This window comes from Corylus avellana, chromosome 5, assembly GCF_965113065.1.
Source record: "Corylus avellana chromosome 5, dhCorAvel1.hap1.2, whole genome shotgun sequence".
NCBI classification, from domain to species: Eukaryota; Viridiplantae; Streptophyta; class Magnoliopsida; order Fagales; family Betulaceae; genus Corylus; species Corylus avellana.
The window spans coordinates 23,583,997-23,611,876 of NC_142494.1; the positions used below are offsets into that span (position 1 = coordinate 23,583,997).

At 35.9% G+C, this 27,880-nt stretch overlaps 3 protein-coding genes and 1 pseudogene across 4 annotated transcripts; 2 read left to right on the forward strand and 2 right to left on the reverse strand.

The window, feature by feature from the left end:
• Window positions 1-2,529: 2,529 nt before the first annotated feature.
• On the reverse strand, window positions 2,530-4,497 carry LOC132180912 (zinc finger protein CONSTANS-LIKE 2). Its single transcript, XM_059593905.2, has 2 exons — window positions 3,597-4,497; window positions 2,530-3,123 (listed from the first exon to the last, which is right to left on the reverse strand). The coding sequence occupies exons 1-2, from the start codon at window positions 4,383-4,385 to the stop codon at window positions 2,764-2,766; spliced, it is 1,149 nt and encodes a 382-aa protein (XP_059449888.1). The 5' UTR covers window positions 4,386-4,497; the 3' UTR covers window positions 2,530-2,763.
• A 9,131-nt stretch (window positions 4,498-13,628) lies between these two features.
• On the forward strand, window positions 13,629-21,677 carry LOC132181261 (F-box/FBD/LRR-repeat protein At1g13570). 2 transcript variants are annotated; one of them, XM_059594393.2, is made up of 5 exons: window positions 13,629-13,835; window positions 18,664-18,723; window positions 19,977-20,900; window positions 21,018-21,176; window positions 21,289-21,677. In XM_059594393.2, exons 3-5 carry the CDS (start codon window positions 20,055-20,057, stop codon window positions 21,562-21,564), a joined length of 1,281 nt encoding a protein of 426 aa, XP_059450376.1. In that variant the 5' UTR covers window positions 13,629-13,835; window positions 18,664-18,723; window positions 19,977-20,054; the 3' UTR covers window positions 21,565-21,677. The 2 variants fall into 2 exon arrangements, with proteins under 2 accessions (XP_059450376.1, XP_059450375.1); XM_059594392.2 differs by lacking the exon at window positions 18,664-18,723.
• Window positions 15,961-17,635, forward strand: LOC148585944 (uncharacterized; annotated as a pseudogene).
• A 1,575-nt stretch (window positions 21,678-23,252) lies between the features above and the next one.
• Window positions 23,253-26,841, reverse strand: LOC132182373 (protein CLAVATA3 INSENSITIVE RECEPTOR KINASE 5). Its single transcript, XM_059595603.2, has 11 exons — window positions 26,471-26,841; window positions 26,223-26,355; window positions 26,015-26,086; window positions 25,773-25,916; window positions 25,611-25,682; window positions 25,460-25,519; window positions 25,241-25,338; window positions 24,952-25,101; window positions 24,508-24,849; window positions 24,011-24,390; window positions 23,253-23,918 (listed from the first exon to the last, which is right to left on the reverse strand). The coding sequence occupies exons 1-11, from the start codon at window positions 26,571-26,573 to the stop codon at window positions 23,598-23,600; spliced, it is 1,875 nt and encodes a 624-aa protein (XP_059451586.2). The 5' UTR covers window positions 26,574-26,841; the 3' UTR covers window positions 23,253-23,597.
• Window positions 26,842-27,880: the final 1,039 nt, after the last annotated feature.

Genomic DNA, 27,880 nt, shown 5'->3' on the forward strand with positions numbered 1-27,880 from the left:
AAATTGTTAGTTCTCCAACTCATTGTGGCAACTAGAATGCTATACAGATTACCCATAATTATGCTTTTCATAAGTGCATCAAACATATCGAGATTGGTTTTCACTTCATCGGGCATCATCTTCAACAAGGCACCTTACATTTAGGATTAGTCTCCTCCAAAGATTAGCTTGCCGACATATTCAAAAAATCACATCTACCTAGTCTGCTTCACGCTCTTGTATCTAAACTGAAGCTGGCTTAGACGCATACAGTTTGAAAAGAGATGTTAGAATATCACCATAATTGTAACATATTATGATAATATTCCTTATTCGCTACCGTACTTAGCCCCTGGCCCCCTTCTAATAATTGTAAATCAAATAGCATTATTTCTTGATTCTATATTTATTGTATTTCTATTCTAGTTTCTTTTCCTCAATTATCTTGGCATATCTTTTTCTTCAGTCATGAAGGTAGGCTTGAATGATATTTTAGATCATATCAAGCTTTAGAGCTATCCAACAATAACCTCCAAGAATATTTCAACTTTCTATGGTTGAACTTTGTTCTCCCCTATCCTTACCTCCATAAAAGTGCAAAGTGCTATCCACTTTTTTTGAAAGTGCAAAATGAAAAAGTTATTTCTCCTTTGAAAGCCTGTCTTTCACATTTGAGTACCTCCATGAACCTTACTCAATTCCAAGAACTAAAAGTCTTATATAGATGAAAATAGATAAATTTAATTATTTAATATGTTTATACTTCCTCCAACACTTGGAGTAATTACCTTCAAATAAGATGTATAATGGTAGAGTCAAGGCTGATATTATAATAAATCACCTTAACTATTTAATGAATATTTAACCAACGCTAACTTGAAACATGTACATAACTATGTTGGAAACATCCTTTTCCTTAAATAAGTAAAAGGAGTATCAATTTGACTAGTTGTGGTGGTTCAGTGGTCTCAAGAAAATTATCAAAGTAGTTGAACATGTATTAGGGTGAGAATTTAACTTTCGAAATGAGAATCTTCAATTCTATTAGTATTAACCGTTTTGGGTTTTATTGATGCCCTGATAGGATTTGGTCAGCCTATAACTCAGTTGGACTTGAAGAAGCGCACGTGGTTTTCATTGTTTAAGCTCTTCTTGTACAGCCCTCAATAGATAGATACTAGTATAGTTACGCCAAAGTAGAATAATCACAATTGATCTACCCCGCCAACCTTTTCAATTAGAAAAAAGGAATATCAATTATAATTCATGAAACCTAGCTATATCTCGAAAACTACTGGTCCCACTGTGTTACTCCACTCTGTTCGAGTGCTCCAGGCCATGGTCAAAGACTCATAGTGCAAATGTGACCGAGAGCAAGTATAGGATCAAGCACCTTCACTCAGTGGTGACAATGACACCCAACTCCAACTTTTCTTTTCGTTTGAGCTTTTGGTTCTTTTGAAAAACCGAAATGATTTCCCCTCGAATATAGGCAATTCAGACGAAGAATATCTCCACCAATCTCTGCCCTCTGCTGTGTACAACTAAGAACTGGTGGCATAATTTCTCATTGAAGAAATGAGAATCTTTGTCTCAATGCTTCCTGACTAAAGAAAAAGTACAGATACCTGACACATGACGTTGCAGATAAATGGATATTCCTAGGATCAGTGAGGCCCTCCTGATGATGCCAATTGCATTATTATTTGCATACAATAAGTATCAAGTCTTAAGAGCCTTGGATTCTAACCCCCACCAGAGCCCTTCTCTTTTATCCTTTCTGGGCATTAAAACTTTTCTTTTCCTTTCCTCACACAGGTTTTCTCTTTTGATTGCAAAAAGTGTCATCTGATTTCCTAGAAACTCTTGATTTTTCATATGGAATATGCTATCTAGGAGGAGGCTTTCTTCTGTAGTATTTTGCTACGTAAAAGAGGAATATGTTCATTCTGCTGGATGAAGCTCACGTAATAGTGGCGATTAGTTCTTATGCTGGATAATTGAAATGAATAGATATGAAACAGCCTGTTTCAAGAACATATCTTTTGCTCTCAGTCTCAACAGAAAACATATTAAAAGGTTATCCATTTGCACCAATGAAGATGATAGATTATCTCTTTTTATACCTTCATTTGATTCTTGAACTTAATAATCTGCAGTATGCAATATAATATATTTTTTCTTTTCTTTTCTAAGAAATCCACCAACATTAATCTAACTGCTACAATACCATCATCATGTTCATAGATGAACATCACAAACCAGTTTCCCTTTTCATTAATTTAGAGATTGACACTTCTGCTTGTCTTTGATGTCGTGAAATTCTCCAAAATAAACCAAGAATCTTCAACCAATAGTGAGCTGGAAGAGCTGGAGCCAATAGGTAGCACAGGGATGGCTGTATCGCATAAAACAAGTAAAAAGTGCATGAATTGACTGCAGCAAACAAGATGCTAGGCAGACTTAGCTTTTGTTACACTCAGGTACTATATTTGTGCTTCCTTTTTTTCAGAAATTTGCTCATTTGAAATCAAATGAAAAGCTAAAGAAGAACTCAAAAAGGAGGATTGTACTTGAAATGAAAAATTTACATGCATTTACAAGATAGAGTTGCATGAGGGGAAGAGAAATACAAAATTAGTACAAAATTACCAAGCATGTATGTCATTAATTTAGACCAATTAGATTGGGACAATACATATAATCAGTACTAGAGCTTTAGCAATAAGTCCTAAAACTCTCATATGAGAGAGACTTTCTTTCTCTTCTTCTGTCACTGAATTTTTAGAAGGATGGAACAACTCCATATCCAGTTTCTGCCATTAGAGTTGTGGAGAACATCTGATCCACTTCAACTTCTACATCCGTCCTCTTCGCGAACCGGCCCTTGATACGCGGTCGGGTCTCTGCATATGCCTTCCTTGAAGCATACCTGATTGTTTTCTCAAACTTCCTTGTCTTCTTCTTCTCTCTGTATCTTAGGACCCTCGCCTCCCTGTCCAGTGGTGTGAGCTGGGCTGGCATCTGCAATGGGGGTCCAGAGAAAAGATCAATTGTTCCTTTGGGAGGTCTTGAATGAGAGATTGAGATATCGCTCATCGATGACTCCGGTACAACGCCAACATCCATAGATGAAACAGAGACCTAATTGCATAATCACAGAAAAACACTCAAGGTTAATAATCTGCATAATAAATTTTAGTGTAAAATATCACCCCCCCCACTTTATGACATGGAGCAAAAGGGAAAGAAGAAAGCAAAAAGTACTGAATCGTTTATGCTACCGGATTCCATCCTTTATAGGAGAAATGCTTGAGAAAAGAGGAAAAGAGCTAATAAAGTGCAGGAAAAAGATCAAAAGATACCCCTCAGATTTCAACCTGTAGAAGCACTGCAAACACACACGTTAGAGTATTATCCTCTGCCTCAGCAATTGACATGAAAGAAAATTAGTGAAAGTAGAAGACTTTTGCTTTGTTCAGGTGAGAATTAACCTGATTCCCAACTCATGAATTTTGCATATTCAGTATATAGCTAGAAATTGAAATGATTTGAGATAATCATACATGTACTGAATTTGAAAATTTGATGAATATGTGTAGCAAGGAGAAGCTTACACTGTGACTAATAGAACCAGGGTAACTGTAAGCAGCTTTTGAGGACTCGAACTCCAAACCCAATTGGAAATCCTGTTGTTGGTGGTGATGAAGCTGAGCCTTTGCTTCTCCACACTGAACTGGCACAACACTGTCACCCCCATAGCTCTTCTGGGGAACGCTAAAAAGTTGCTGCTGCGCCTGTTGGTGGTGGTGGTGGTGGTGGTGGTGGCTGTACTGATCATTGAACTGATTCTGATCAGGGCAGTCATAGTTCTCCACAAGGTCCAAATACTCATCAACTTCCCCGCCAAACAAGAACCCATTGCTCTGATTGTTACTGTTCTTAACAGGGTTGATCAACAGCCACGATGCAGCCTCATCTTCATCTTCCTCATCAATGGTCTCGTCCACATCATCCTGGCCCAAGAACCCATCCACCGGGTCAGTGGCCGGCGGCACGTGCGAGCTCCCGGAGATGGGGAGGATCGGCACGCGGTGGTGGCGGCGCGCGAGCGGGTTGGCGGAGTGGATGTCGGCGTCGCAGGCGGTGCAGAGCGAGGCGGCGTCGGCCTTGCAGAGGAAGGCCGCCGGGGCGCGCTCGCACGCCTCGCACACCCAGACGCGCTCGTGGCGCGATGCCACGCGGTTCGCGGCGTGGACCCGGGCGTCGCAGGCGGTGCAGAGGTAGGCCGAGTCGGCCCTGCAGTACACCGTGCACGCCGCGGCCCTGCACGTGTCGCAGACACGTGCCCAGGTGTTGGCGCCAGTACCTTTACCACCACCGCCGTTAGTCTCCTCCTTCAACATGCTCTCTCTTTCTCTCTGCTTTTCTCTCTCTCTCTCTGTGTGGCTCTCAGCCTTTTGTGAATGCGAATGGAGAGGGGTCTGTCTGCTACTTACTACTACTGTAGGCAGCGGGGGGCCAAGTGGGCTGCTGGGAGGGAGAGAATCCACAGGTCGAAACGTGGCACACATTTAATGGACAAGAATGGTTGTTACATTATCTTTGTGGTTGGCTGTGCTTTAGGGTGGGCCCCCCAATCGTTGAGTTGAGTCAGAGGTTCTTTGTGGGACCCACCACATTTTCTAGCTCCGTGGCTTTTTTAAGGCTCACCCCTCATTTTGGATAACACACTTTTCTCTGTTTTTTTTTTGTTTTTTTTTGAGCAAGTAGATGATTTTGGTAATCTCATTCTCTTCTATCATTATTTTTTAATTAAGAGTAATTTATTTAATAAACTCCTATCTTATACCATTTGGATTAGTAAAAGAGCTTATAAAAAATAAATAAATAAATAACGGTTAACGGTATTTTTTAATTAAGTACATCATATTTTATTAAATAATAATTTTTAATAGATTATTATAAAACTGCTAGTCTACTATAAAATTGGAATAAAGTAACAATGAAAATCAGTTCTTAAATTTTTTTTTTTAAGAAGTGATAATAGTTAATGTTTAGCTCCACATCATCAAAATGTATCAAAATTAAATAACAAACTACGAACTAAAATTACATTATTTTATTATCTTTTAATATTTATTTTATATGATGTATTCAATTAGTTTAGACATATTTGTTGTTGAATTGAGACCAAAATGAACTTTTTTGTGTCGATGGGGACCACGTTTTTTCATTGAAATAACTACAATGATTCAAAATTTCTTGTAAATCGATTCCGTTTGGGAGTGCAATTTTAATATATGCGATTTTAAAAATTGTGTTTTTAAAATCGTCACTTTTAAAATTGTACAGGCAGAATTTTTTCACGATTTTAAAATTTGCGTTTTTAAAATCGTAATCCCAATCGATCCAAAATTACGATTTGATTTTTAATGCAAATTATTTATTTAAAAATGCACTCCCAAACGGGTTCAGTAAAATCTGATATTTTGTACAATTTAAAATTTAAAATATTTGAATTACAACATGTAATAAACTCTAAAATAATAAAATTGAATTACTTAATCCAACAATAGTTTCAAACAAAAAAATATATATATATTAATAGCTCTAGAGATTTTGATCAACGAGTGTAGTTCACTTGCTTTGTTGCTTGTGAGGGAACTTGTGAATTTGGGGTCCACTTCGAGGTGCTAAGATTCGGCATACATACGTGTCAAAAACGGAGAATATGTTTCGATGATATTTGAGAACTCTGACACGTGAGTACCACGTGATGGTGTGTCCGTTTCGTCTACTAGCGATTTGACACTTTTAAGATTAATCAGACAGTTGTGTCCAGGTTTTTTTTTTTTTTACTAATAATGTTACTTAGTACAGTCTTACGTAATGCAACTATAAATCTATACTTTTTATCGGTGTTTGTTAAAAAGAAGTGAATAATTAATTTTGACTGTCACGCCATTTTAGATATAATAATTGCATAATAGTGTCTTACAATATGTGAATAAGTCGTATTATAAGTCCCCAAGAGGTAGCTCAATCGGCTGGAACCACACTTAATGAAGTGGAGGTCACTAGTTCGAATCTCCCTCCCCCTCTTGTACGGACATGTCAAAAAAAGTCGTATTGTAAATTGAGTGTTTTACACCTACAAATAAGAAACAGACACCAAAGTTTGAAATGCCAAAAAATGATATAACCCTTCATATCAAATATTTTTCCTTCTCATGACAAAATACTAATTGACAAAACCACCAATGAAACCACCGGAACTACCGTCTTAGTTGATTTTTGAGATTCCGGTATAGGAGACTCGGAGGTGCGTGGCAGTGTGGGGGATTCGGTGAGTGGTAACAATTGGGTTAGAATGAATAGAAAAAATCATGGGGTTGATTTAAATTAAAGATACTATGTTTTTATCTCTATTGTATTTGATTTTTTAGTTAATGTGTCAAATTTTTATTAAATGACTCAATAATATTACTCATCCCTTATATATGAGTAATGCTATAAATACTTTTTATGTCAGTCCTATGTTCTTCCAATAATGATATGATTATTAAAATTAATATTTAGCCTGTGATTGATCGCTATTGAATTTTGATCAAATAATAATTTTAAAAGTCACCTCATTTTTGAATGAACACAATAAAAACTACAATAATGGGTGCTTAGAAAATGTTAAAAATTGGCGGTTAATTAATATATTGTTGAGACAGTTTATTTAATGATGCTTGCAACATAAATTATCTTGGGGGAACGACATTGACATGCACCTGTAATACCAACGTTCTTTCATGACCATAGATAACTGTAGCTGTCGTATAACCAACCACCATATCGGCCATCAGCTGCAATCACATAATATACATGAACTACTCATAAAGATACCTACGAAGAAGAAGAAGAAACGAAGATTATACACCATATGTCTGCTTCTACTGTATTTTTTTCTTTTTTTCTTTTTTTCTTTTTTCTTTTTCTAACGTTGTATTTGATGTCGGCATGCCACTGCAAGTGGTTGGGATTTTTGTTTTAGTGGTGTTCCAACCCATGATTTGACATTTGAAGTCCACCATCACTGCATCAGTAAGTGGGATTTGTTTCTCAGCATGACGGACAAACAGTTTTCATATTACTCTTATTAATGTTTCTCTAACACTTTTTTTTTTTTTTTTTTTGTTAGTGGTTAAAACTCATAATTAATGTTTTTCAATCCTATCATAGCCAATCTTAATTAATTCTTAATTTTTTTTGGTTAACAAATATGGTTGGTTGAGATTGATACGTGAGTATTATAAGATAATTATGGTATATTTTTATCATTACTCTTTAAACAAATAAATAAATAAAGTTTTTTTCAAGTTAAATGGGAAGAAATTTTTTAATTTAGCCTATAAAATTGATGTTTGTCTTTAAAGTATATAATATTTAAAAATCTTTAAAATGAATGTGGGAATTACATATGGCATGTTTTAAGAACATATGTCAATTTAATCAATTACATTGTCAATTTAGGGGAAAAAAAAACTTGGGAGTCTAGCAGACCGGAGCATGTTTTTCACGCATTGGCGCATGGATCTTATGCACCAAGTCGTGTCTTCCTGGAAATGTCTACGATGTCGTGCTTCTCTGCTGCTTCTTCTGGTGAGGTTTTGTTGTTTTTAGCTTTTTGATTTGATTTATTTTTTGTTCTTTTTGTCCTTGCTTTTAGGTTGAAGACGTGAGTTACTCCGGACTTTTGGGTCAAGTAGGATTAGATCGATGTAAAGAATTATCTCTCATGACCTGAAAAATAAGTTTTAGAAATTTGGGCTACACATGTCTAAAATCTAGTTTACTCAGGACAAATTTATTTCATAATTGAATTTGTACGTGGGGTAACAGAAGCTAATGTCATAAATATTATTTGATTGTAATAATTTTCTGATTGTATCGACTTTGTAATTTCATAGCGTTTGATTTTTATCGATGAATTTTGAAAGATTCATATTAAAAAAAAAAAAAAAAAAACTTTTCCTTTCAATTACTTAAATGCAAAGTTCTGTGGTTTCAAATCATCAAAAAAAAAAAAAAAAAAAAAAATTGTCCTGATTTAGACACACCAAATGACCTCCAAGGTTATCTTTCTAAAAGTATATGATATCTACAAAAATTTCACATACCTATGCTTCCCTAACCTGTAACGACATCCTATGCCATTAAGAATAAAAAATGCTATACATGTAGCTGTCACATCAACCTATAATAATAATAATAGACTAACCCATCAGTTGGTTATAACCGCAACCGTAACGGCAACCGTATTAGGCGGTTATTGATTTTTAATAACTACAATCGCTTATTCAATCCAATAATCTGTGGTTTTATAACTGTTTTTTTTTTATATGGGCTTTTAAGTTTTTTAAGCATTTTGAACTTTTAATTAACGTATTTTTTGGGCTTATTTTAAGGGTTTAAGGCAAAATGTTCCAAAAAAGATGAAAAAAAAATAAAAATGCTTTGAATAAGGCTTAGCCCAAAACATCACATACCAGATTATATATTTCATATTCATATACATAGTCATAAATAGCCCAAATCCATTCATCCAAATATAAATGAAAAAATTAATATATTTTATTATTATCAAATATTTAATATATATTTATATTAGTATATATAAATGTATTGTAAATATATATTTTTATTATTATCATATTTATATTAGTATATATAAATATGATTTGATTGTAAGAATTTTTAGATTGTATAGACTATGTAACGTTTGATTTTTATCGAAGAATTTTGAAAGATTCCTATTTTTTTTTAAAAAAAAAACTAACTTATTTCAATTACTTAAATGCAAAGTTCTATGGTTTCAAATTGTCCTGATTTAGACACACCAAATGACCATAAGTCCAAGGTTATCTTTCTAAAAGTATATGATATCTACAAAAATTTCACATAGGGACATGCCTATGCTTCCCTAACCTGTAACGACATCCTATGCCAATAAGAATAAAAAATGCCATACATGTCGCTGTCACATCAACCTATAATTATAATAGTAATAATAATAGACTAACCCATCAAAGAGTTATTATTGATGGTTTTCGATTTTTAATTATCGTTAACCGCCTAACCGCTTAGGCAGTTAGCGGTTATTCAATCTAAGAGTGATGATAGAGTTTATGCTTGGCATGTATCAACAGTAATGCACGCCATGCATAAATTTTTTTTTTTAATTATTATTTTATTATTTAATTTTTTTTTTTAAAAAAAAAAAAATTTACGCCTGGCGTGCATCACTGTTGATGCACGCCGGCGTAAACTCTATCATCACTCTCAATCCAATAACCCACGGATTTATAACCCCTTTTTTTTTTTTTTATATGGGCTTTTGAGTTTTGAAGTGTTTTGAACTTTTAATTAACATATTTTTTGGACTTATTTTAAGGGTTTCAGGCCAAAATGTTCCAAAAAAGATGAAAAAAAAAAAGAAGCTTTGAATAAGGCTTAGCCCAAAACATCACATACCAGATTATATATTTTACATACATAGTCATAAATAGCCCAAATCTATTAATCCAAATACAAATGAAAAAATTAATATATTTTATTATTATAAAATATTTAATATATATTTATATTAGTATATACAAATGAAGGCGGTTATAACCGCCTTGCCTTACCCCCTAAAATCACTAACGTCTTAGGCGGTTAGCGATTTTTAATAATCGTCTATTAAAACAGTTAACGGTTATAAGCGATTAGCGGTTATAACCGACCTGCTTGAATAGTCATACATGCATTCTCATTTTACTCTTATTTCAACTATTGAATCAATTATTCTTTGACAATAAGAACAAATAATAAACACTGTCACATCATCTTAGAGACGTATATGATATATATAAAATTACTCTTATTTGATTTAGTTGGGATGAACAAAAAATGATATATAAAATTCCTTCATGCTGAAGGGGTCCAATAAATAAATGTACGTGTTATAACTTATAGGTGATGTGATAATGACGCAATTATGCATGAAAATACTGCACATTTCTTACACGTGCTGACGTGGTTAATTAATGGTGATTGCAATGTATAGGACTCGTACAACCACAAGACCGAGCTGCCCACCAGACAACAGCGATGCTGACTTGTATCACTTCGTTTGGGTCTCCTTGTCAGAGTCATCGCTCACGTGGAACCGATTACTTCTCCACCGAAGCAGAATGGCAACCCCTTAAAATTGGAAATTCTTCCAGCCAACAGGGGGCCGCCACGCAATACGTGATTAGATTAGGATGCACCTCCACCACATAATTGGGAGCTGCTTTCTCATCCCCTCATGTGCCTTCTGCTTCTGGGTCCCAATTCAACACCTCACTGCTACTACTTGATGTGCCTTCCTCTTCTGCCCCATCCATAATACTAAACCAGCACAATTCGACAAACCTTTTTATCCAGCCTCCAACCATATACTCTCAAATACCCTGTTTATTTTTTTTTTAAGTTTCAATTGAACGATTAAATCTTTTTTGTCGGTTGGCGTTTTTAGAATAAGCGATGATTTAACGTGATGCAGTTGTCGATTTGTAGAGGTAGACAATAAGCATTGCATTGGTCACCAGGCAGATATTGACGTATAGGGCTGATGATCCTTTAGATTGATTGGAACAGAGGAAGAAGCGAAATGGAAGACGTATGCTCAGCTCAAACAAGGTCAATCCAGAGTACTAGGAAACACACCCATGGCACTTCAAATATCATTAATCATACGAAATCAGAGGAACTTCATATTTGTTCAAGCTTGCTCTTAATTTGAGCGAAAAATCCCAACAACAAGAAGAATTATAGTCAATAAAGTTTTAGCCCAAGACTGCATTAAGCTCTTATTTGAGTGATGTTTTTTATAATATAATATGTTCTTATTTATAAGAGAATTATGTTTAATACAAATAGACTTCTATTATAACTAGGTGATATAGTCTTTAACTATAGCTAAACTTTAATTGTAACTCAATAATAGTTTTTAAGTGATTCAGGGGAGAATTCGCAAAACTCTGTTTCCATCGAGAATTGAATGGAGTTTTCCCGTATTTCGACCGGAGAATCTAATAGAGACATTTCTGTCGAGATTCTGACTAAAAAATTAGACATTCTATGCCCTCGAAGAGTGCTTTGCCGTGCTAAGTCACTTAGATATCCTTCGTTTTTATTTGATCCCAATAATGGATGGGATAGAAATGACTTTCTTGTCAAACCCCTTCGTGTGTGTATTAATTTTTGACTGCACGGAATCTCTATAGCCAATTTTTTTATTTTTTAGTATGACTCAGTGATATTCTTTAACATGATAATCTTCAACCGTAACTATTATTCTTGAACTTCATGCTCTAACAAACCTTAATACACCTTTTAATATAGATTATGGTTTTCCGAATTTCGTCGTAGCCTGGTGTGATGGTCAAAAACTTCTTATATGGTGACCAGTTCATATTTTTATTTCCATTAGGAAAAAGTTTTATAATAAGAAGCATAAATAAATAAATATAAAAGTAAAGAATTTCAAGGATGGTCTTTTGCAGCCCAATGGGCTCCATGCCTCTACAAGTTGTACCCCCTGATTGGGCCTTGAGTGAGCCTAAGCCGGCCTAGAACGAAAACAGTTGCATTGATCACAAGAACAGTTTGTAACGAAATTCTATATCTCACTAATATTTTTGTTAGTTGATGTGACGGTGCCTATCAATTATTAACTTTTTTTTAAATAAGGGCCGATTAACACCATTTTTTCAATTGGGCCGGTAATGATAAAATAAAATTATGGTTTTTAACGTTATTCAAAGAAGTATATTTTGTGCTTTAAATACCTCACATTAGCTGAGATGGCATGGGTGTGAAAAATATCAATACTTAGTATTATGTTGTTAAGTAATCTTATATATCACATCATTATTTCAGTATACTAACGTGCCATTGCTCATCCACCTTTAAATTAATCATTGTTAAAAGAAAGAAAGAAGAAAAAATTGATGGATTGACAATGCATTGTTTGAGATAGTGATGTAATATGTAACATTGTTATTATTATTATTTTTTTTGAGCCAATTACTCTATTTTGTTTACATCAACAAAAAAAGAAAAGAAGGTATGTTGTAACTATAATAAAGGTGTGTGCGCGCATGCGCGTGTGAATACATAACTTATAAAATAAATGTTATACGCACCAGTGTGAATTGATGATCCGATATGAATATAGGTTTGGGTTGAGATCCGAATATGTTTTCGTTTTATTTGTGAAATTTTTTGTTGAGTTGTTCTTCATTTGAACGTTTTATTAAGTTTATTTTTCATTTGTATGATTTACTTGGATTTTAGACATTTGAGACAAGAGAGGATGAGAAATTTGAACTAGTGACATCTGCTTCATGAGGCGTGCTCCTTAACAGATTTTAGACTCTTTTTTTCTTTAATGTTCCTTTTATACTTTTGAAAGCCAAAAAATGCAAAAATTTATATTATTATTATGCATAAAAAAGGAACATAAAAAAGCTTTTGAAATATTGAAGAGATAATTAAGCATTGAACCTGATGTGAGAAGATTTATTTGATTGCATTAAATGTTGAGTGAAATATTTTTTATTTTTTATTCATAAAACAATATTTTGTTTATTTTTCTCTATATTTTATTTTTCCATGTTTAGAAATATATGGGTTTTATTTGTATTGAAATATAATAGGTATATCACACCAACAATATTTAGAGATTTTGCTAATTTTTTTTATTAATGATTTGATAATCAGAATCAAAGTTTTATTCTTGATATTTTTAGGCATGAAAAATGCTAGAGTATCTACCCCAGTCATTTTCCTATCTCCATCCTCATTTTTTTAAAACAAACCCAATATTGGATCCACCTCTACTTAGGTGAGTCCTACAAATCTAATAGGTGGTTTTTTTTTTTTTTTTTTTTTTTTTTAATATATATATAGAGAAGGATGGGAGAAGGACCGGTGTAGATACATTTTATACATTCATGTAATATACCATGTATGATTGTGTCATTATATTTAGTAATGTGTCGATGTATAACCTATAGTGTGACTTTTTATTTATTGAAATAAGTATGATAAATTTTTCTACGCACATTTTTTTGACTTTGAAAACTGAAATAAAGATGCATTTAATTTTTAAAATTAAATTATAATAAAAGAATTTCGTGCATAGCGGGTCATGTGCTAGCAATACATAATTGGGCTAGTAATACATAATTGTACATTTTTATAAGATTTTGACAAGATTGAATACTTTGACTTCATGCCTTTAAACCCAACATTTATGAGCTAGCTCACCAAATGGCCGGTAAATAATCTTGGAATCAAGACTATGTAGAATCATTGGAGTATTTATAAATTAAATAATCTAGACTTTTTAACATTTGTTTTTTTTATAATTTTTAAAAATTATTATAAACACAATATAACAAAGTCTCAATCATCTAATTAAAAATAAAAATAAAAATTAGATTGAAATAAATTGATTTGATTCTATTATTTATTCTATTCTAAAATAAATTGATTTGATTCTATACAAAAGAATTGATATGCTCTAGAAAACTGATAACTCGAAAAAAGTTTGTGATTGGAATAAATCCTCGCATAAAAAGCAGTTGAAGGAATTACAAACTACTGTTACAATAAAAAAGATGGAAAACCAATAAGCAAAGAAGGGAAGGTTTTGGAAACACAGAGTTTCGTCTTCCCAGTTCCCAAAGTCCTCAGAAGTATAAACACCTTTTGTTGGTACGCGACAACTTCACCACTGGTTGTGACCACGGCCGATCACCGCCGATGGCACGGTAATATTCTTCTTTTTTCGCGCTCTCTCCGAGTATATTTATGTATTATGTGTGTGTGTTTACGTGTATTTATATGTATGTGTTATTGGGTCTGTGTTTTTTTTGATAAATAGGTGCTAAAGTTTGTAGATTGTTTTGAATTTGTGAAGATGGCATGTGCCCAGTTGTAGTTTGGATTGGTGTATTTTTTTATTTTTTTATTTTTTTTTTCAGAAATGTTCCATTTGGTTGGTGAAACATTGGAAAATAAGTGAGGATTTGGAATGTCATGTAGCTGGTTGAGGGTTGGAGTGGCAAGTTTTTTCTTAAGAGAAGTGTTGCATCCATTTCTTGTCCATCTCTTTTGTAAATCCATGATTGAATATGTGGGATTCAATGGTGGATTTGCCCATTTCTTGTACGGAAATGGGCAAGAGATGGGCAAAGAACGTCTCTTTTTACACTGGCATATGTGGATGGAATTTCACAGAAGTTTAGATTTCTATTAGGAAACTTATGTTGATTTTACTAATGGCAGAAGTGAGAGTGTGTAGGCCTTCCTTTGTAATTGGATATATTTAAGTGGATCATGATCGTTTTCTTTTTACTAAAACAGTAAAAGGGATATTTACATACATGCTATTTCCGTTGGGAATGTTCTTTAGCTAGGGATTATAGCAGCGTTTACATCTGTGCGTAACTAGTGCAGAAAACAATGAAGCTCGATTATTTATTATATAATTTGTTTTGGTTTATTTGTGCCAAAAACTGATGATAGATTTATCCAGTTTAAGTCCTCACAGGACTCCCTCTTGCTAGCCTTTATCCAGTTCTATCTTGGTTTATGGTTTATGGGTGGTTAGTCTAAAGTGCATTGGCATACAACAAATATGGGTTGTCAATTCATTATTGTTTATGGTAAAAAGGCATGTACTGGAATTTCCAATGTTGATGAACAAAATCCACTCACACTATAATCCCATCCCATCTTAAATGCCTCATGAAGAGATAAATGTAGGTTGCAACATGGAAAATTCCTACTGAGCTTTCAGTTTGGAATCAAAAGCGTTGCCTGTTACTGCCTGTGAAAGTACACAAGTATGCATGTCACAAGTTGAGGAAGATTTAACTGAGCCTATTTGAAGCTAGAAAATGATGGATGTTATGTGAAATCTGAAGGTAGTCAGTGATGGTTTACTTCACTGTAGCTTGCTTTGGGTGCTCAAAAGTATTAAAGAAAAAGCAAACAAAAACAAAATGATGCTAGAAAATTTTGAAAGGTTTCTGGGATTGTTAACACTGACTGAAGCATGCACTTCTATACAAGAAACATTTGGTTGTTCTCTAAGCCTTTAGAATCCAAGAGAAATGTGGTGCTTCATGTAAAATATGTTGCCTGATTTCAAGTGATGTTCTGTCCAGAAAGATAATTTGGGGATTGAATAGGAAATCATGAAGCTACCTCAACTTTAGTAATATAGCCATATAAGAAAGGGGTATATGAAGGGAGACAAGTCTCCAGGTCCCGATGGCTTCTCTATGGGTTTTATTAAGGCATGTTGGGGGGTGATAAAAGAAGACTTTATGGCAGTTTTTTGAGAGTTTCACAGCAAAGCAAGTTTTCAGAAAAAGCCTAAACGCATCTTTTATTGCTCTCATTCCTAAGAAAGTGGGGGCTGTGGATCTCAAGGACTTTCGTCCGATAAGTCTTGTGGGGGTGGTGTATAAACTTATCGCTAAGGTCTTAGTGAATAGATTGAAACCTGTGTTGTCTAAGATCATCTCGAATTACTTATCAAAAAAAAAAGATCATCTCGAAGTCTCAAAATTGTTTCGTCAAGGGGAGGCAAATTCTGGATTCGGTCCTTATAGGGAATGAATGCATTGATAGCCGTCTCCGCTCTGGGATACCTGGTTTGTTATGCAAGTTGGACCTTGAGAAGGCATATGATCATGTAAATTGGGATTTCTTATTGCACCTTCTACAGAAATGTGGTATTGGGAGAAATGGAGAGAATGGATAGCATTTTGTATCTCTACGGTTCGCTACTCAGTTTTGGTTAATGGAGAACCAGCAGGCTTTTTTAGTAGTACTTGGGGGATTCGACAAGGAGATCCTCTCTCTCCTTTGTTATTTGTTATTATTATGGAGGTGTTGAGTAGAATGCTGGTGGAAACTGAAGCTAGGGGGCTGGTTGCAGGTTTTTCTGTAGGTCCTGTGCACAATCCTGGTTTTAGCGTTTCGCACTTGTTGTTTGCGGATGATACACTGATTTTCTGTGATGTGGATGAGGAACAACTTCGTAATTTATGCCGTCTTTTCCTATGTTTTGAAGTTGTTGTTTCAGGTCTAAAGATAAATCTGCTGAAGTCAGAAATTGTTCCTATTGGGGAGGTGTAGGATCTTGATTTGTTGGCTAGCATTTTTGGTTGTCGGGTGGTTGGCTTACACATGAAGTATTTGGGGCTTCCTTTGGGGGCGCATTACAAGGCTACCACAATCTGGAACAGTATGCTAGAGACTATGGAAAGGAGGTTGGCGGGGTGGAAAATGGGTCTTTTATCAAAAGGGGGGAGGCTAACGCTGATTAAAAGCACGCTTTCTAGCTTACCAACATATTTGCTATCTCTTTTCCCCATTCCATCGAGTGTGGCAAATAGGTTAGAGAAGATGCAAAGGAATTTTTAATGGGGTGGTACCAATGAGGAGAAGAAGTATCACTTAGTTAAATGGTCTTTAGTCTGCTCTCCTTTGCAGAATGGTGGCTTGGGGATTAGAAATCTGCGTAGGTTTAATCAAGCTTTATTGGGGAAATGGTTATGGCGTTATGCTATGGAGAGGAAAGCTTATTGGAGGAAGGTCGTTGGAGTAAAATATGGGAGCATGGATGGAGGTTGGTGTACAAAACAGGTTGAGGGGTCTTTTGGTGTTGGGGTTTGGAAGCATATTAGGAGAGGGTGGGAGTCTTTTTCTAAGTTTATCAGATTTGAAGTAGGAGATGGATCCCATATTAGGTTTTGGCATGATATTTGGTGTGGGGATCAACCTTTGAAGGAGGCCTTTCCTAAATTGTTTTGTATTGCTAGAAACAAAGAGGCTCGGGTGAGTGATAATATGCAGATTTTGAATGAGGAAGTTCATTGGAATGTTCATTTTTTACGAGCGGCTCAGGACTGGGAAGTGGAGGTGGTGATGGCTTTCTACAGCATATTGTATGAGACCTGGCACCATTCGGGGGGTGTGGACCGCATTTGGTAGATTCCTTCCAAGAGAAAGCTTTTTGAGGTGCAATCCTTCTTTGGAGTGCTTTCTTCTTCTTCGGAGAGGCACGAGGTGGGGAGCTCTTCTTTCCCGTGGAAGAGTATATGGAAGGTTAAAGTTCCGCTTAGAGTAAGTTTCTTTGTGTGGACAGCTACTCTAGGAAGGATCCTCACTTTGGATAATCTCCGTAAGAGAGGCTTGATTGTGGTGGATTGGTGTAGTATGTGTAAGAGGAGTGGTGAGTCTATCAATCATCTCCTCCTCCATTGTGATGTGGCATGTGCTCTTTGGAGTGTTCTATTTACTCTTTTTGATGTGAATTGGGTCATGCATGGTAGGGTAATTGACCTCCTAGCTTGCTGGAAAGGCCAAAGAGGTAATAAAATGGTGAGGGAGGTGTGGAGAATGGCCTCTTTGTGCCTTATGTGGACTATTTGGAGGGAGAGGAATGCTCAATGTTTTGAAGATAAGGAAATGACAATGGCGGAGCTTAGCACTAGGTTTCTCAAATTGTTTTTTCTTTGGGCAGGAGCCTTGAATATCCTCAAGTTTCTACCATGCATCAATTTGTGGACTTGTGTTCTTCATTTTATCTTTAAAGGGTTGTGTGTCTATGTATACTTCTTGTGTACTAGGATTGCGCCCCTTTGTGCTTTTTAATGAATCACTTATTTATCAAACAAAAAAAAGAAAGAAAGGGAAGTATAGCCTTTAGTCCTCCAAGAGATTTATGTAAGGACATACAGTGGTATGCACTTTAAGGGCCATATTGCGACCTGTATTTATGGCCTAAAGGCATCTACTCCTAGGTTAATTTACAATTACGTGTAAGCTGTGAAAATAGCAGTTTACCAGCTAAAATGACATAAGTTGGTGGTCTAAATATAAGATCTTGATTAACTAGAGATTGAAATGTAGTGAGAATGATGTATCTTATGGTTAATTGGAGGCACTAATGCTTGTCATGGTATATAGTAATGGATATTTCAGATGTTTAAGGTTGCAATGGTAAATGAGAGTAAAGGGAAAGAGGGTCTTTGCACTTTAGTAATAGAAGGAATTAAAATTTTCAAGCGAGAAACTTTTGTGGTTGCTACAACACAGATGTAGTAGTCATATACAATGTAGCAAACCATACAAAACAGTAAATTGTGACAGAGTTGGATGGAAGTCCTCAAGTTTGACAAAGCAATTCTTAGTGCAACAATATATTTTCAATTTTCTTTGTTTAGTACAGCTTACTAGTTTTTAACATGGACAGAGTAGAGCTGGAAAAAGGATGCCATCTAATTGAAGGGCTTACAAAAATTGACTGTACCATATAGTTTTGACATTGGAATTCACATTCTACTCTCTGAAGTATTTGAATGATCATTCGAATATTTATTATCATTCTATTTTTTTGTATGCCGTTTTAAAATCTAGTTCTGAACCATAATTCCTTGAAGGGCTCATGTCTCCTCATAGTCTACAAGATAAGACATGTCACTACCGATGCTTTCCCAAGAAACCGCCCCCCTTACAACCAAAACCAAAAAAAGAAAAACTAAAAACAAGCAGTGATTAGTGTGTTATGAATTTTTGCAGTCAGGAAGGCTTTTTGGCGAGGTGGAAGAGAGCAAGAAGCAAAGATGGGCCTTCATCATTGTGAGAGGAGGATCTAAATTTTCTACATGCAGTTGCACTAGTGGGTTAGCAGCATTGTAGTTGTATGGGGTTGTATTATTTGGGTAGTATGAAAAAAGAAAAAACTGAAATTTTATACAAGAAGAAAGGCATATAGCCTGATATAAAAATACCTGTGTAACTGCACTCATAATGGCTTAAAGATATATTAGTAGATGTGATACTTCAGGCCTTCTGGGCTCGGCATTGAGCCCATAGGTCAGATGGATGCCCCAACACAAGGGTGCAAAGGCATGTGTGGTCATTTGGAAAGATATGTGTGGTATGTAAATTGGGATCAATAGGGACTGTTTTGTAATGGACAAATATACAGATACTAAAGCGGGTGGAAATAGACATAGACCAAGTCATAGATGCATTCGCATGATAATATTTGCCTGTAATATGGAATACACAGGGCTAAAAGGACTGTTGTAATGGATAAATATTCAGTTAGTAAAGTGGGTTACAGCAGGTGGAATCAGACATAGACCAAGTTATAGATGCATTCGCATGATAATATTCGCTGTAAAATGCAATACGTAGGGCTTTAAATTAGTTGGCTGCATATTGTTGCATTCTATATGCATGGTAGAAAATGGTGTTGACTGTAACCCACTTGAAGCCACCTTAGATACAAAGAATGGCCTGATACATGTACTTTTATATTATTAGAGACCGATACTGCTGACTTACCCCCAAACCCAATTCTCCTATGTTTCACTTTGAAAAAAGAGGACCCTGCTGTTGAATCAGTATTAACATTTTTTTTTTAAATTAGTAAATCAGTATCAACATTTTTATTTGTGCTTCAGAAGGATAACTGACCTAGCGGATAAACTAAGTTATGGGTTGGCAAGACTAGGTTATGCAATATGTAGGAGTGAGAAGAGAAACGGTTGGGGAAGTTAGGGAGGGGCAAGGAAGGTTGTTCTACTGGGCCTGTGCATCACTTGGCTACTCTTCTTATGAACCACTTTGCTTATTTGTTTAAAAAAGAAGTAAATAATTTTGCTTATTGGTATTACTACCATAAGAAAAGCAGTTGCATGGCACTGATTTTGGTTGAATTATATTTTTGTTGGTGAGGGTGGTTAATTATCCCCTATGGCCTATCTGAAGAATATTATCTGATTGATATTCTTATTTCATCTTATTTTGAGTTAATCTTTTGGTAAGTTTGAACACTTTCTTGTTATACCTTGTGTTTATAATTTACCACTTTCTTTTCATAGGTTAATGTACTTTGCCTCTGAAGTATCTGCTTTATTGAAGAATTGACATCCATTCAAATTTGTTCATCTGAAAAGAACATGAGGAAAACTGACCAGCCTGGTATGACTGAGATGGAAAAGCACACAAACATTGATAGGATTAGCAATCTACCATGGGATGTATTAGATACCATTCTTGTGCACATGCCATTAAAAGAAGCTGCAAGGACCAGTCTCTTATCAAGTAAGTGGAGGTATAAATGGACTAGCCTTTCACAGTTCATTATTGATGATAAATGCCTCTCCAGTTGTTTATCAGACAAAGTATTGAGATGGAAAGAAATTATGAAAATCATTCATCAGGTCCAATCAAATCACAGTGGTCCAATAGAGAAGTTTAAGCTTGCTGCTTATTGCCACCCAATCCATTCTGATTTGGATCAGTGGATTCAGTTTTTAACTGAGAGAGGTATTAAGGAGTTGATTCTTCAGGAGTTTGACTGTGTTAAGCGTTTTAAGTTGCCAGCTTGTCTATTCTCTTGTCCACAGTTAAGTTGCTTGGAACTTTATGGGTGCGTAATCAACCTATCTACTTCATTCAGAGGATTCAACTCTCTTGCAAGCCTTCATCTCGCTCACAGTTCCATCAGCAGTGGCACACTGGAATTCTTAATTGTTAACTGCCCAGTTCTTGAGAGATTGACATTGTTGAACATTGATCATTCAGCTGTTCTTAAAATCAACAATCTTAACCTGAAGTATCTGAAAATAGATTCCAAGTTTGAAGATATTTGCCTCAAAAATGCTCCGCTCCTTTCAAGTGTTGATATTCGCTTGAAGATGATACCCCGGCACCCTGATCAAGGACCAGCTTGCAATTTGGTCAGGGTTATTGGTTGTCTGTATGGTATTAAAAAGCTTATTTTGTCCACTCATTTTCTTGAGGTAATGATTTTTCTATTTTGTTTTTCTGATTTTTGTTTTGTTTTGTTTTGTTTTGGTTTTGTTTTTACTTGACTTTTAATTATCTTTCTTGTATGTACTTGCTGCATTTGTTGCTAGTTTCTTGCTTATAATGATGTACCAGAGAGACTTCCTGCCATGCTAGACCATCTTTTTGCGCTTGACCTAAGGGAAGTACGATTTGACAGTTTAAAGGATGTGAGGGTCTCATTTTCAATGCTTAGTAGCGCCCCAAATCTAGAGGAACTCATAATTTCGGTGAGTTTGGTTATATTTTCTTTCCGCTTTCCGGATTGTTGGCCAAGATTATCTATTTCTATCTTGTTTGATTTGATGAATTTGAGTTTGATATCCTGTTGACCTTGTTTAGGTTAGCAATTCAAGTGGGGTTTTAAACACCGTCCTGGATTTTCTAAGGGCACAGTGCCTATTAGACACTTACTTCAACAAACTTAAAGTAGTGAAGATAAGAGGTATATGGGGCACAAGAACCGAGTGGGAGTTTATCAAGTTTATTCTTTCTCATTCACCGGTGCTTGAGGCAATGACTATTGTCAAATACGGCGGCGAAAGGATTCCCGACTCGCTGTTTCTGCAAGTTGATCGGGCTTCGGATCATGTGAAGGTTACCAGTTTAACCTTGTAGGCCTTGTCTCTTCCTCCAGCCATCCCTTCTGTCTTTACATTTTTACATGTACCTGATTTAAATCCTAGATTATCCTGTCAGAAATTTATAAAAAAATTTCAATCTTCAAACCAGCTCTTTCTTTTTTTTTTTTTCTTTTTTTTTTTTGGTATATCCCTTTGACAGGAACAGACTGAATCAAAGGCCTTCAATATGCTGGAATCCGTCTGTGGCATTGAATCTCGGCATTCAATGAAAGTTGCTTCCTTTGGTTAGAGAGAAGTTTTTAGTTTAGTTTTTATGGGACTCGTGGGTCTCTTGATCATTGGTAATATAGGACACCATATATTTATTGAGTCATCATGAGTGTTTTTCACCTATTCGAGCAACTAGTGCTCAAGAAGAGATTCTGAGAAAAGCAAAAACTCAGCCATTTAGCCATACCCTCGGCACACAAACTTGCGCCTCTATTAACTTTTTCCGTAGAGCAACGGGAGGTTGCAAGAATATCGGAGATTAGGAATATGATTCTCTTCATTTTTAATGGTTTTACACTATTTAAATTATTTTTAAAAAGCAATTATGAGCTTTTTAAAAATAACATTAATTTTATATATACCGTTAAATGCAACCATAAATTATGAGCTTTCATGTTGTGGGTAGCATTGAAAGGTCACCAAAGATTTATTGTGATAATAAAGCAATAAAGCTGCTGAACTAGTTATGTATTTTTCTAGTGGGAGTTTGTATGTTATAGAGATGACACTCATAAACGTTGCCAGTAAAAGTTTTGAGTTCATGAAGTGTACAATGTCTAATTTTTAAGATGACCTATGTTGCCTAATTGGGAGATTGTAAGAATTTTTTTGTAAATGAGTCTACATAGATCATCTAATTTATACATTGTATATTGTCAAATAAAGACCCATTAAGTGTGATCAATGCACTAAGATGACTGGGCCATCGACACGTCTCTAGAAGCACAGCTTCTTGATTATGTCACGTGCATTAAAGTGGTGCAGGCTAAATTATATGTGTAGAGACCAATTTAGAATGTGGATCATCTCAAGTTCAAACAAATTTGTCCCTTTGTTTTAAGGGACCGGTTTCTCTCCGTTTCATTGTTCCCATTACAACCAATTTAGAGGCCCATTTAAATTCATTTTATTATAATGGGTAAAGATGGAATTAAGACTCTGTAAATATGTTGTTGAGGTCCCCATTCCAAACTCTGAAACTCACCCATACACATCACATCATTGTGTGAGAAACCTGAGAGTTGGAAGACGAACAAGTGCAGTTTCAATAGCTGCAGGTATATATGTCTCTTTCACTATTTTCTTCAATGCTTTGACATGAAATCATGATTTATGGATTTCTTTGAAATCCAACATGGAGGAGGCCCTACAAATTCGCATTAATGTCATGGCCTGACTTACATTGGTTTGTACATATTACATTGAAGTGGCTGTAGGGCAATTAACTATGTCTTTTTCAATTCTGTAAAAGTTGATCAAAAATAGATTCTTTATGCAAGCACTGTGCCAATCTGACTGCTCCTTCAGCTATCTGCCAGCATTGGAATGCAGGAGAAGTGAGCTGAAATCAATCAAGTTTTTGCTAGCAAACTCCCCCATACTTGAGATGATGTGTAGCAATTGGAATGATTTTCAGTGCGAGCCAAATGAATATGGTGCTAAGATTTTGGATTCAAACATTCACAACAGATTTAAAGGAATCAGCAAAAGCTAGGTGAAGAACATTATCTTGTTTCTTACAAGCTCAGGGATTTAATGGATATTCCCCCCTTTTTTGGCACTCAAAATGGAATACAAACAACCAAAACTTTCTATCTGAAAGTGTCAGATACTCAAATCATATCCTGTACAATTGAAGAAAACATCAAAGCCCTTTGGAGCTATAATATACTACTATTATACAGCATAGACTTCCAATCTTTCATTAACTTCGTGGAACAGCTTCAACTATAACTTGTTCCTCAAAATTCTAACTTTCATAAAAGTAAAAATAAATAAATGAATTTTGGAATCGGTTCACCTCGGGCCAGAGAGCTCCATTGCTTGGACTAGTACAGAAGAGTCGTCAGTGAGATCAGAATATCTATCCGATGCAGAAAACTCATGGGGTTTGCACTTGGTTGGTTCAACTCTTTGAGAAGCTTCCCATCTTTCTGCAAGCCCATCACCTTCAAGCATTCGAACTACTTCAGACATTTTTGGTCTGTGGCCTGGAAGGTATTGGGTGCATAAGAGAGCTACTTGAACCATCTCCTGAAGCTCAATTCTGTCATAGTTGCTTTTAAGATCCTTATCCACAAGCATTTCAAGCTTCTTCTCCTGATGGATTTTTTTTACCTGTCATCATAACCCACATCAGTAAGCATAAACCATCTTCAAAGACACATGAATTGGACTAGTTAGTCAATAACATTAGTATTTGTGCTCACCCAATCAAGAATGGCACCTTTCTGGTTGGCTGCCTTGCCAAATTCTAGTGCTCTCTGGCCTGTAATCAATTCAAGCAGAAGGATTCCAAATCCAAATACATCTGTTTTTTCGGAGGACTGGCCTGTGGAAAGATATTCTGGGGCTATGTGCCCCACTGTGCCTCTCACTGCTGTAGTCACATGTGAATCTTGGTGATCCAAAAGTTTTGCCAACCCAAAATCTCCTACCACAGCCTCACAGTAGTCATCAAGCAATATATTTGCAGCTTTCACATCTCTGTGAATTATCTTTGGGTCACACTGCTCGTGAAGGTACAATAGCCCCCTGGCTGCTCCTAGGGCAATCCTCTTCCTAGTGCCCCAGTCTAAGACCGGTTTTCCTGTCAAATATCAATTCCAGTCTAAGTAAGTGGTGATTTAATATAGTATCAGTGTAGAGGTTAAGATTTTAAGACAAGTGGTGATTTATGTTGTTACTTGTCGTTTAACAAGATTACCTTTGAGACGAGAAGCAACACTGCCATTGGACATGTAGGGGTAAACAAGAAGCCTTTCTGTGGGTGTCATGCAAAAGCCATATAATCTGAGGAGGTTTCGGTGCACTGCTAGGCTGATCATTTCCACTTCAGTCTGGAATTGGATCTCTCCTCCAGCGGCATTGCCATCTTTAAGCCTCTTGACAGCCACAACGGACCCATCTTGGAGAACTCCTTTGTACACATTTCCAAAGCCACCCTTTCCAAGTATGCTTTTGCTGCTGAAGTTGTTGGTTGCAATTTGAAGCTCTCTGAAATGGAATCTCTTCAGGTTTCCAAGGGAAACTTCTTCATGATGCCGGTCTGAAATTTCAAGAGAGTTATCACATATAACTTAGCCAGCTCTTATCAAGTTGATCACAAAATGATTTAGTTTGTGAAAGTGTTATATCATCTTTTACTGACCTTTAACATCAAAGAACATCTGTTTGTTGTGCCTTTGCCTCACCCACAGAAACAATCCAAATCCCAGAACCATCAGACAGAGGCATCCAAGGCTCAAGCCAAAGGCAAGGGCTACTTTTTGACTTTTAGGTTTGCCAGAGGGTAGGGCGGCTTAAGGAGCAAAGATAATTGATATCAGAATCAACATGAGTACACAAAACAATGAAATTTCAAATTTCAAAAAAAAAATGGAAGCAATTATTTAAACAAATAAACTTAAGCCAAAACAAAGTAAATATATATTCCATACTTTGTGAACCATTCAAGTTCATGGACATCGGCATGAGTGTCTTCCCATAGCAGTCTGGTTCGGAGCCTGTTGCACAGATCAGAGGATTCCCAACAATGCTGCCAGAATTGAAAATAGAAGAGGGAGCAAGAAGAGTTTAGTATATAATTCTATGTTTTTCCACACACACGCATAGAGAGAGAGAGAGAGAGAGAGAGAGAGAGAGAGAGAGAGAGTTACTTGAATGTTTTATCAGGAAATCTGGGCACAGGTCCACTCAGATTGTTGAAGGACAAGTCACTGAATGATTAAACAACCCTTTAGAAACATTCCAATTATAGAAATCATAGAATTGGGTATAATGGAACAAAAAAGAGATGAAGAGAATTACAGAAAGGAAAGTTGTGTCATGTTAGCCAATGACATCGGAAAAGCTCCTGTGAGACTGTTATTGTTAAGTCTCCTATACCAAATTCAAGATACCCATATCAGATATGAACCCAGGAAAAATGATTTCATCAATAGCAGGAAAAATGATTTTAGAAATGCTTACATGTATTTGAGGTTTCTCAGGTGACCTAGAGAGGGAGGAATTTCCCCATTGAAGAAGTTACTTGAAAGATCAAGCGTGTGAAGCTTTGAGAGCCTTTCAAGCTCTGCAGGGATTGGCCCAGTAATGTTGTTGTTCTGTAAGAGACTGCAAAGTCGTGCAGAACAGAGTAATTAAAACAGACTGCAAACAAGAACCAATCCCATTAAGGAATTTAACGTTGCCTGCCAGTATGTGGAACTTACACAATCTGAAGATTTGTTAAGTTGCCTATGCTTGGAGATAGAGTACCATATAAGTTCTGACTGGGAGTCCCTCTGCAACAAGACCGTTTCAAATACTTCAGAACATATTTCCTTTCTTTTGAGGAGAATGTTCGAGAATTGACATCATTCTTTGTGTTGAAAACATTTGTTTTTTGTTGGAAGAAACAGAATTGTAATAAAGACTTACAGGCCAATGACAAGGCTCTCAGGAGAACAGGTGACCATAGTCCAGCTACATGGGTCAACAGAGTCTGTGTCCCAATTATCAAGGACACCATGGGGATCCTTTAGAGAAGCTTTTATTCCCATTAAAGCTTGCACTGCAAAGAAAACACCAAGATGAAAGTTTTCCATCAAATGAAAACCCAAAGATTCAATGAACACCCTTGTTGCAGATTTAGAAGGAAGGAGAAAAGAAAAAAATTTCGGAGTTACCTTCAAAGTTTACACCTTTGGGAGAAAGCAAACCATTTGCAGAAGCCCAAAAGCAGAGGAAAGCCACAAAACGTAGAGAAACTTCTCTCCTGCTCATTGCCATTGAAATGAAATTTACAAGAACCAGGGGCTCACAGATAGTAATGCCTGCTTATTGTGGGTGATTGAGCTTCTAGGAATACTAGCCCTGAAACTTGTTTCTTTTGTTTGAGTTAATATCCAGATCACCACTCCACTTCCTGCTTTCCATGCCAGAATCCCATTCACCAAAAATCTTTTGTCAGACCCAAGAAAAAAGAACAGTTTTTTTGTTGTACAAAGGGAACTAGCATGCTCGTCATTGAGTCAGGAAGTCGTAAAGAGAAGAATATAACGGGCTTAATCTTAAAAGAAGAAACTAACCAAATCTAGAGGAGAAAATGGGAAATTCCCCTGCAGTGTTAATCATGCATTTGCCTAAAAGGAGTGTGAGAATTTTTTATTCCCCACTACTTCAGTCTAAAGCATAAAGCACTTGAGCGTGAGAAAGATCATACGATATATAAGAGTACTTAGATTAGATCAGTGAACAAAAACTTATAAAATAGTACATATTACATACACACATGCGAAACTAAATCTTTTTTCAAATTATTTCTTATGACTAACGAGTCATCATCACTTATCTTAAAAGTTTAAACAGATAAAAAATATTAGATTTAATAATTTAAATAATATTTTAAAACTCCCGGTTACGTGTAACATTTTAACTGAAATGGAAGGTGAATGACGGAAATAAAGTTTGAATTCAAAAAACTTAATCCGATAGAAAATGGAAGACTTAATCATTTGTATTCTGACATGTGTATCAACGGATTTATTTTCTTAATCTTTTGGTATGTATATCATTGGTTTACTCAACAGATCGAAGATGGTGATTGTGGGAATGGGTTTGGGATAGAATTAATAGAAATGCTTTGCTTGGGACTGTGGGGAATCCAACATTCCCTGGGTTTGGCCACTCAGTAAAGTCCCAAAAACAGTCCTTTTTCTTTTCTAATGAATTGAGAATGTGAGAATCTCAAGGTACTGGGCTCGAGATTGATGATGGATTTGGTCACCCACTATCCACGACCCATGAGGATCTTTGTTGGCTTTTTTTTTCTTCCTTGAAACTTATAATATGTTTTTATGCTGTATTGTATATTACATGTTGGTCTCTTTTTGGCTGGGTGAAATGTTGGTTGTGCTTTATAGATTCCACAAACCACTACCAGCTAACAATCACACATGCTCTTGCTTTATATACCTCAGCAGACAGTCATTCTTCGAAAACTATTCAAAAAGAGTAGAACTTTTAAAAGCTAAAGCTGCCACACCCCCTTTCTCTCTCTCTCTCTAAATTATGGGAGTAAATGATACGGTACTATC

What these genes read in the sequence shown, in the direction of transcription:
- LOC132181261 (XM_059594393.2), top strand. Translation starts at nt 20,055, where the DNA reads ATGAGGAAAACTGACCAGCCTGGTATGACTGAGATGGAAAAGCACACA. An exon ending in TGTCCACTCATTTTCTTGAG is followed by an intron (nt 20,901 to 21,017) that starts GTAATGATTTTT and finishes ATTTGTTGCTAG; the next exon opens with TTTCTTGCTTATAATGATGT. An exon ending in TAGAGGAACTCATAATTTCG is followed by an intron (nt 21,177 to 21,288) that starts GTGAGTTTGGTT and finishes GACCTTGTTTAG; the next exon opens with GTTAGCAATTCAAGTGGGGT.
- LOC132180912 (XM_059593905.2), bottom strand. Translation starts at nt 4,385, where the DNA reads ATGTTGAAGGAGGAGACTAACGGCGGTGGTGGTAAAGGTACTGGCGCC. An exon ending in CTGGTTCTATTAGTCACAGT is followed by an intron (nt 3,124 to 3,596) that starts GTAAGCTTCTCC and finishes TTATGCAATTAG; the next exon opens with GTCTCTGTTTCATCTATGGA.
- LOC132182373 (XM_059595603.2), bottom strand. Translation starts at nt 26,573, where the DNA reads ATGGCAATGAGCAGGAGAGAAGTTTCTCTACGTTTTGTGGCTTTCCTC. An exon ending in TTTCCTGATAAAACATTCAA is followed by an intron (nt 25,339 to 25,459) that starts GTAACTCTCTCT and finishes CAATTCTGGCAG; the next exon opens with CATTGTTGGGAATCCTCTGA. An exon ending in TGTTGCTTCTCGTCTCAAAG is followed by an intron (nt 24,391 to 24,507) that starts GTAATCTTGTTA and finishes GATATTTGACAG; the next exon opens with GAAAACCGGTCTTAGACTGG.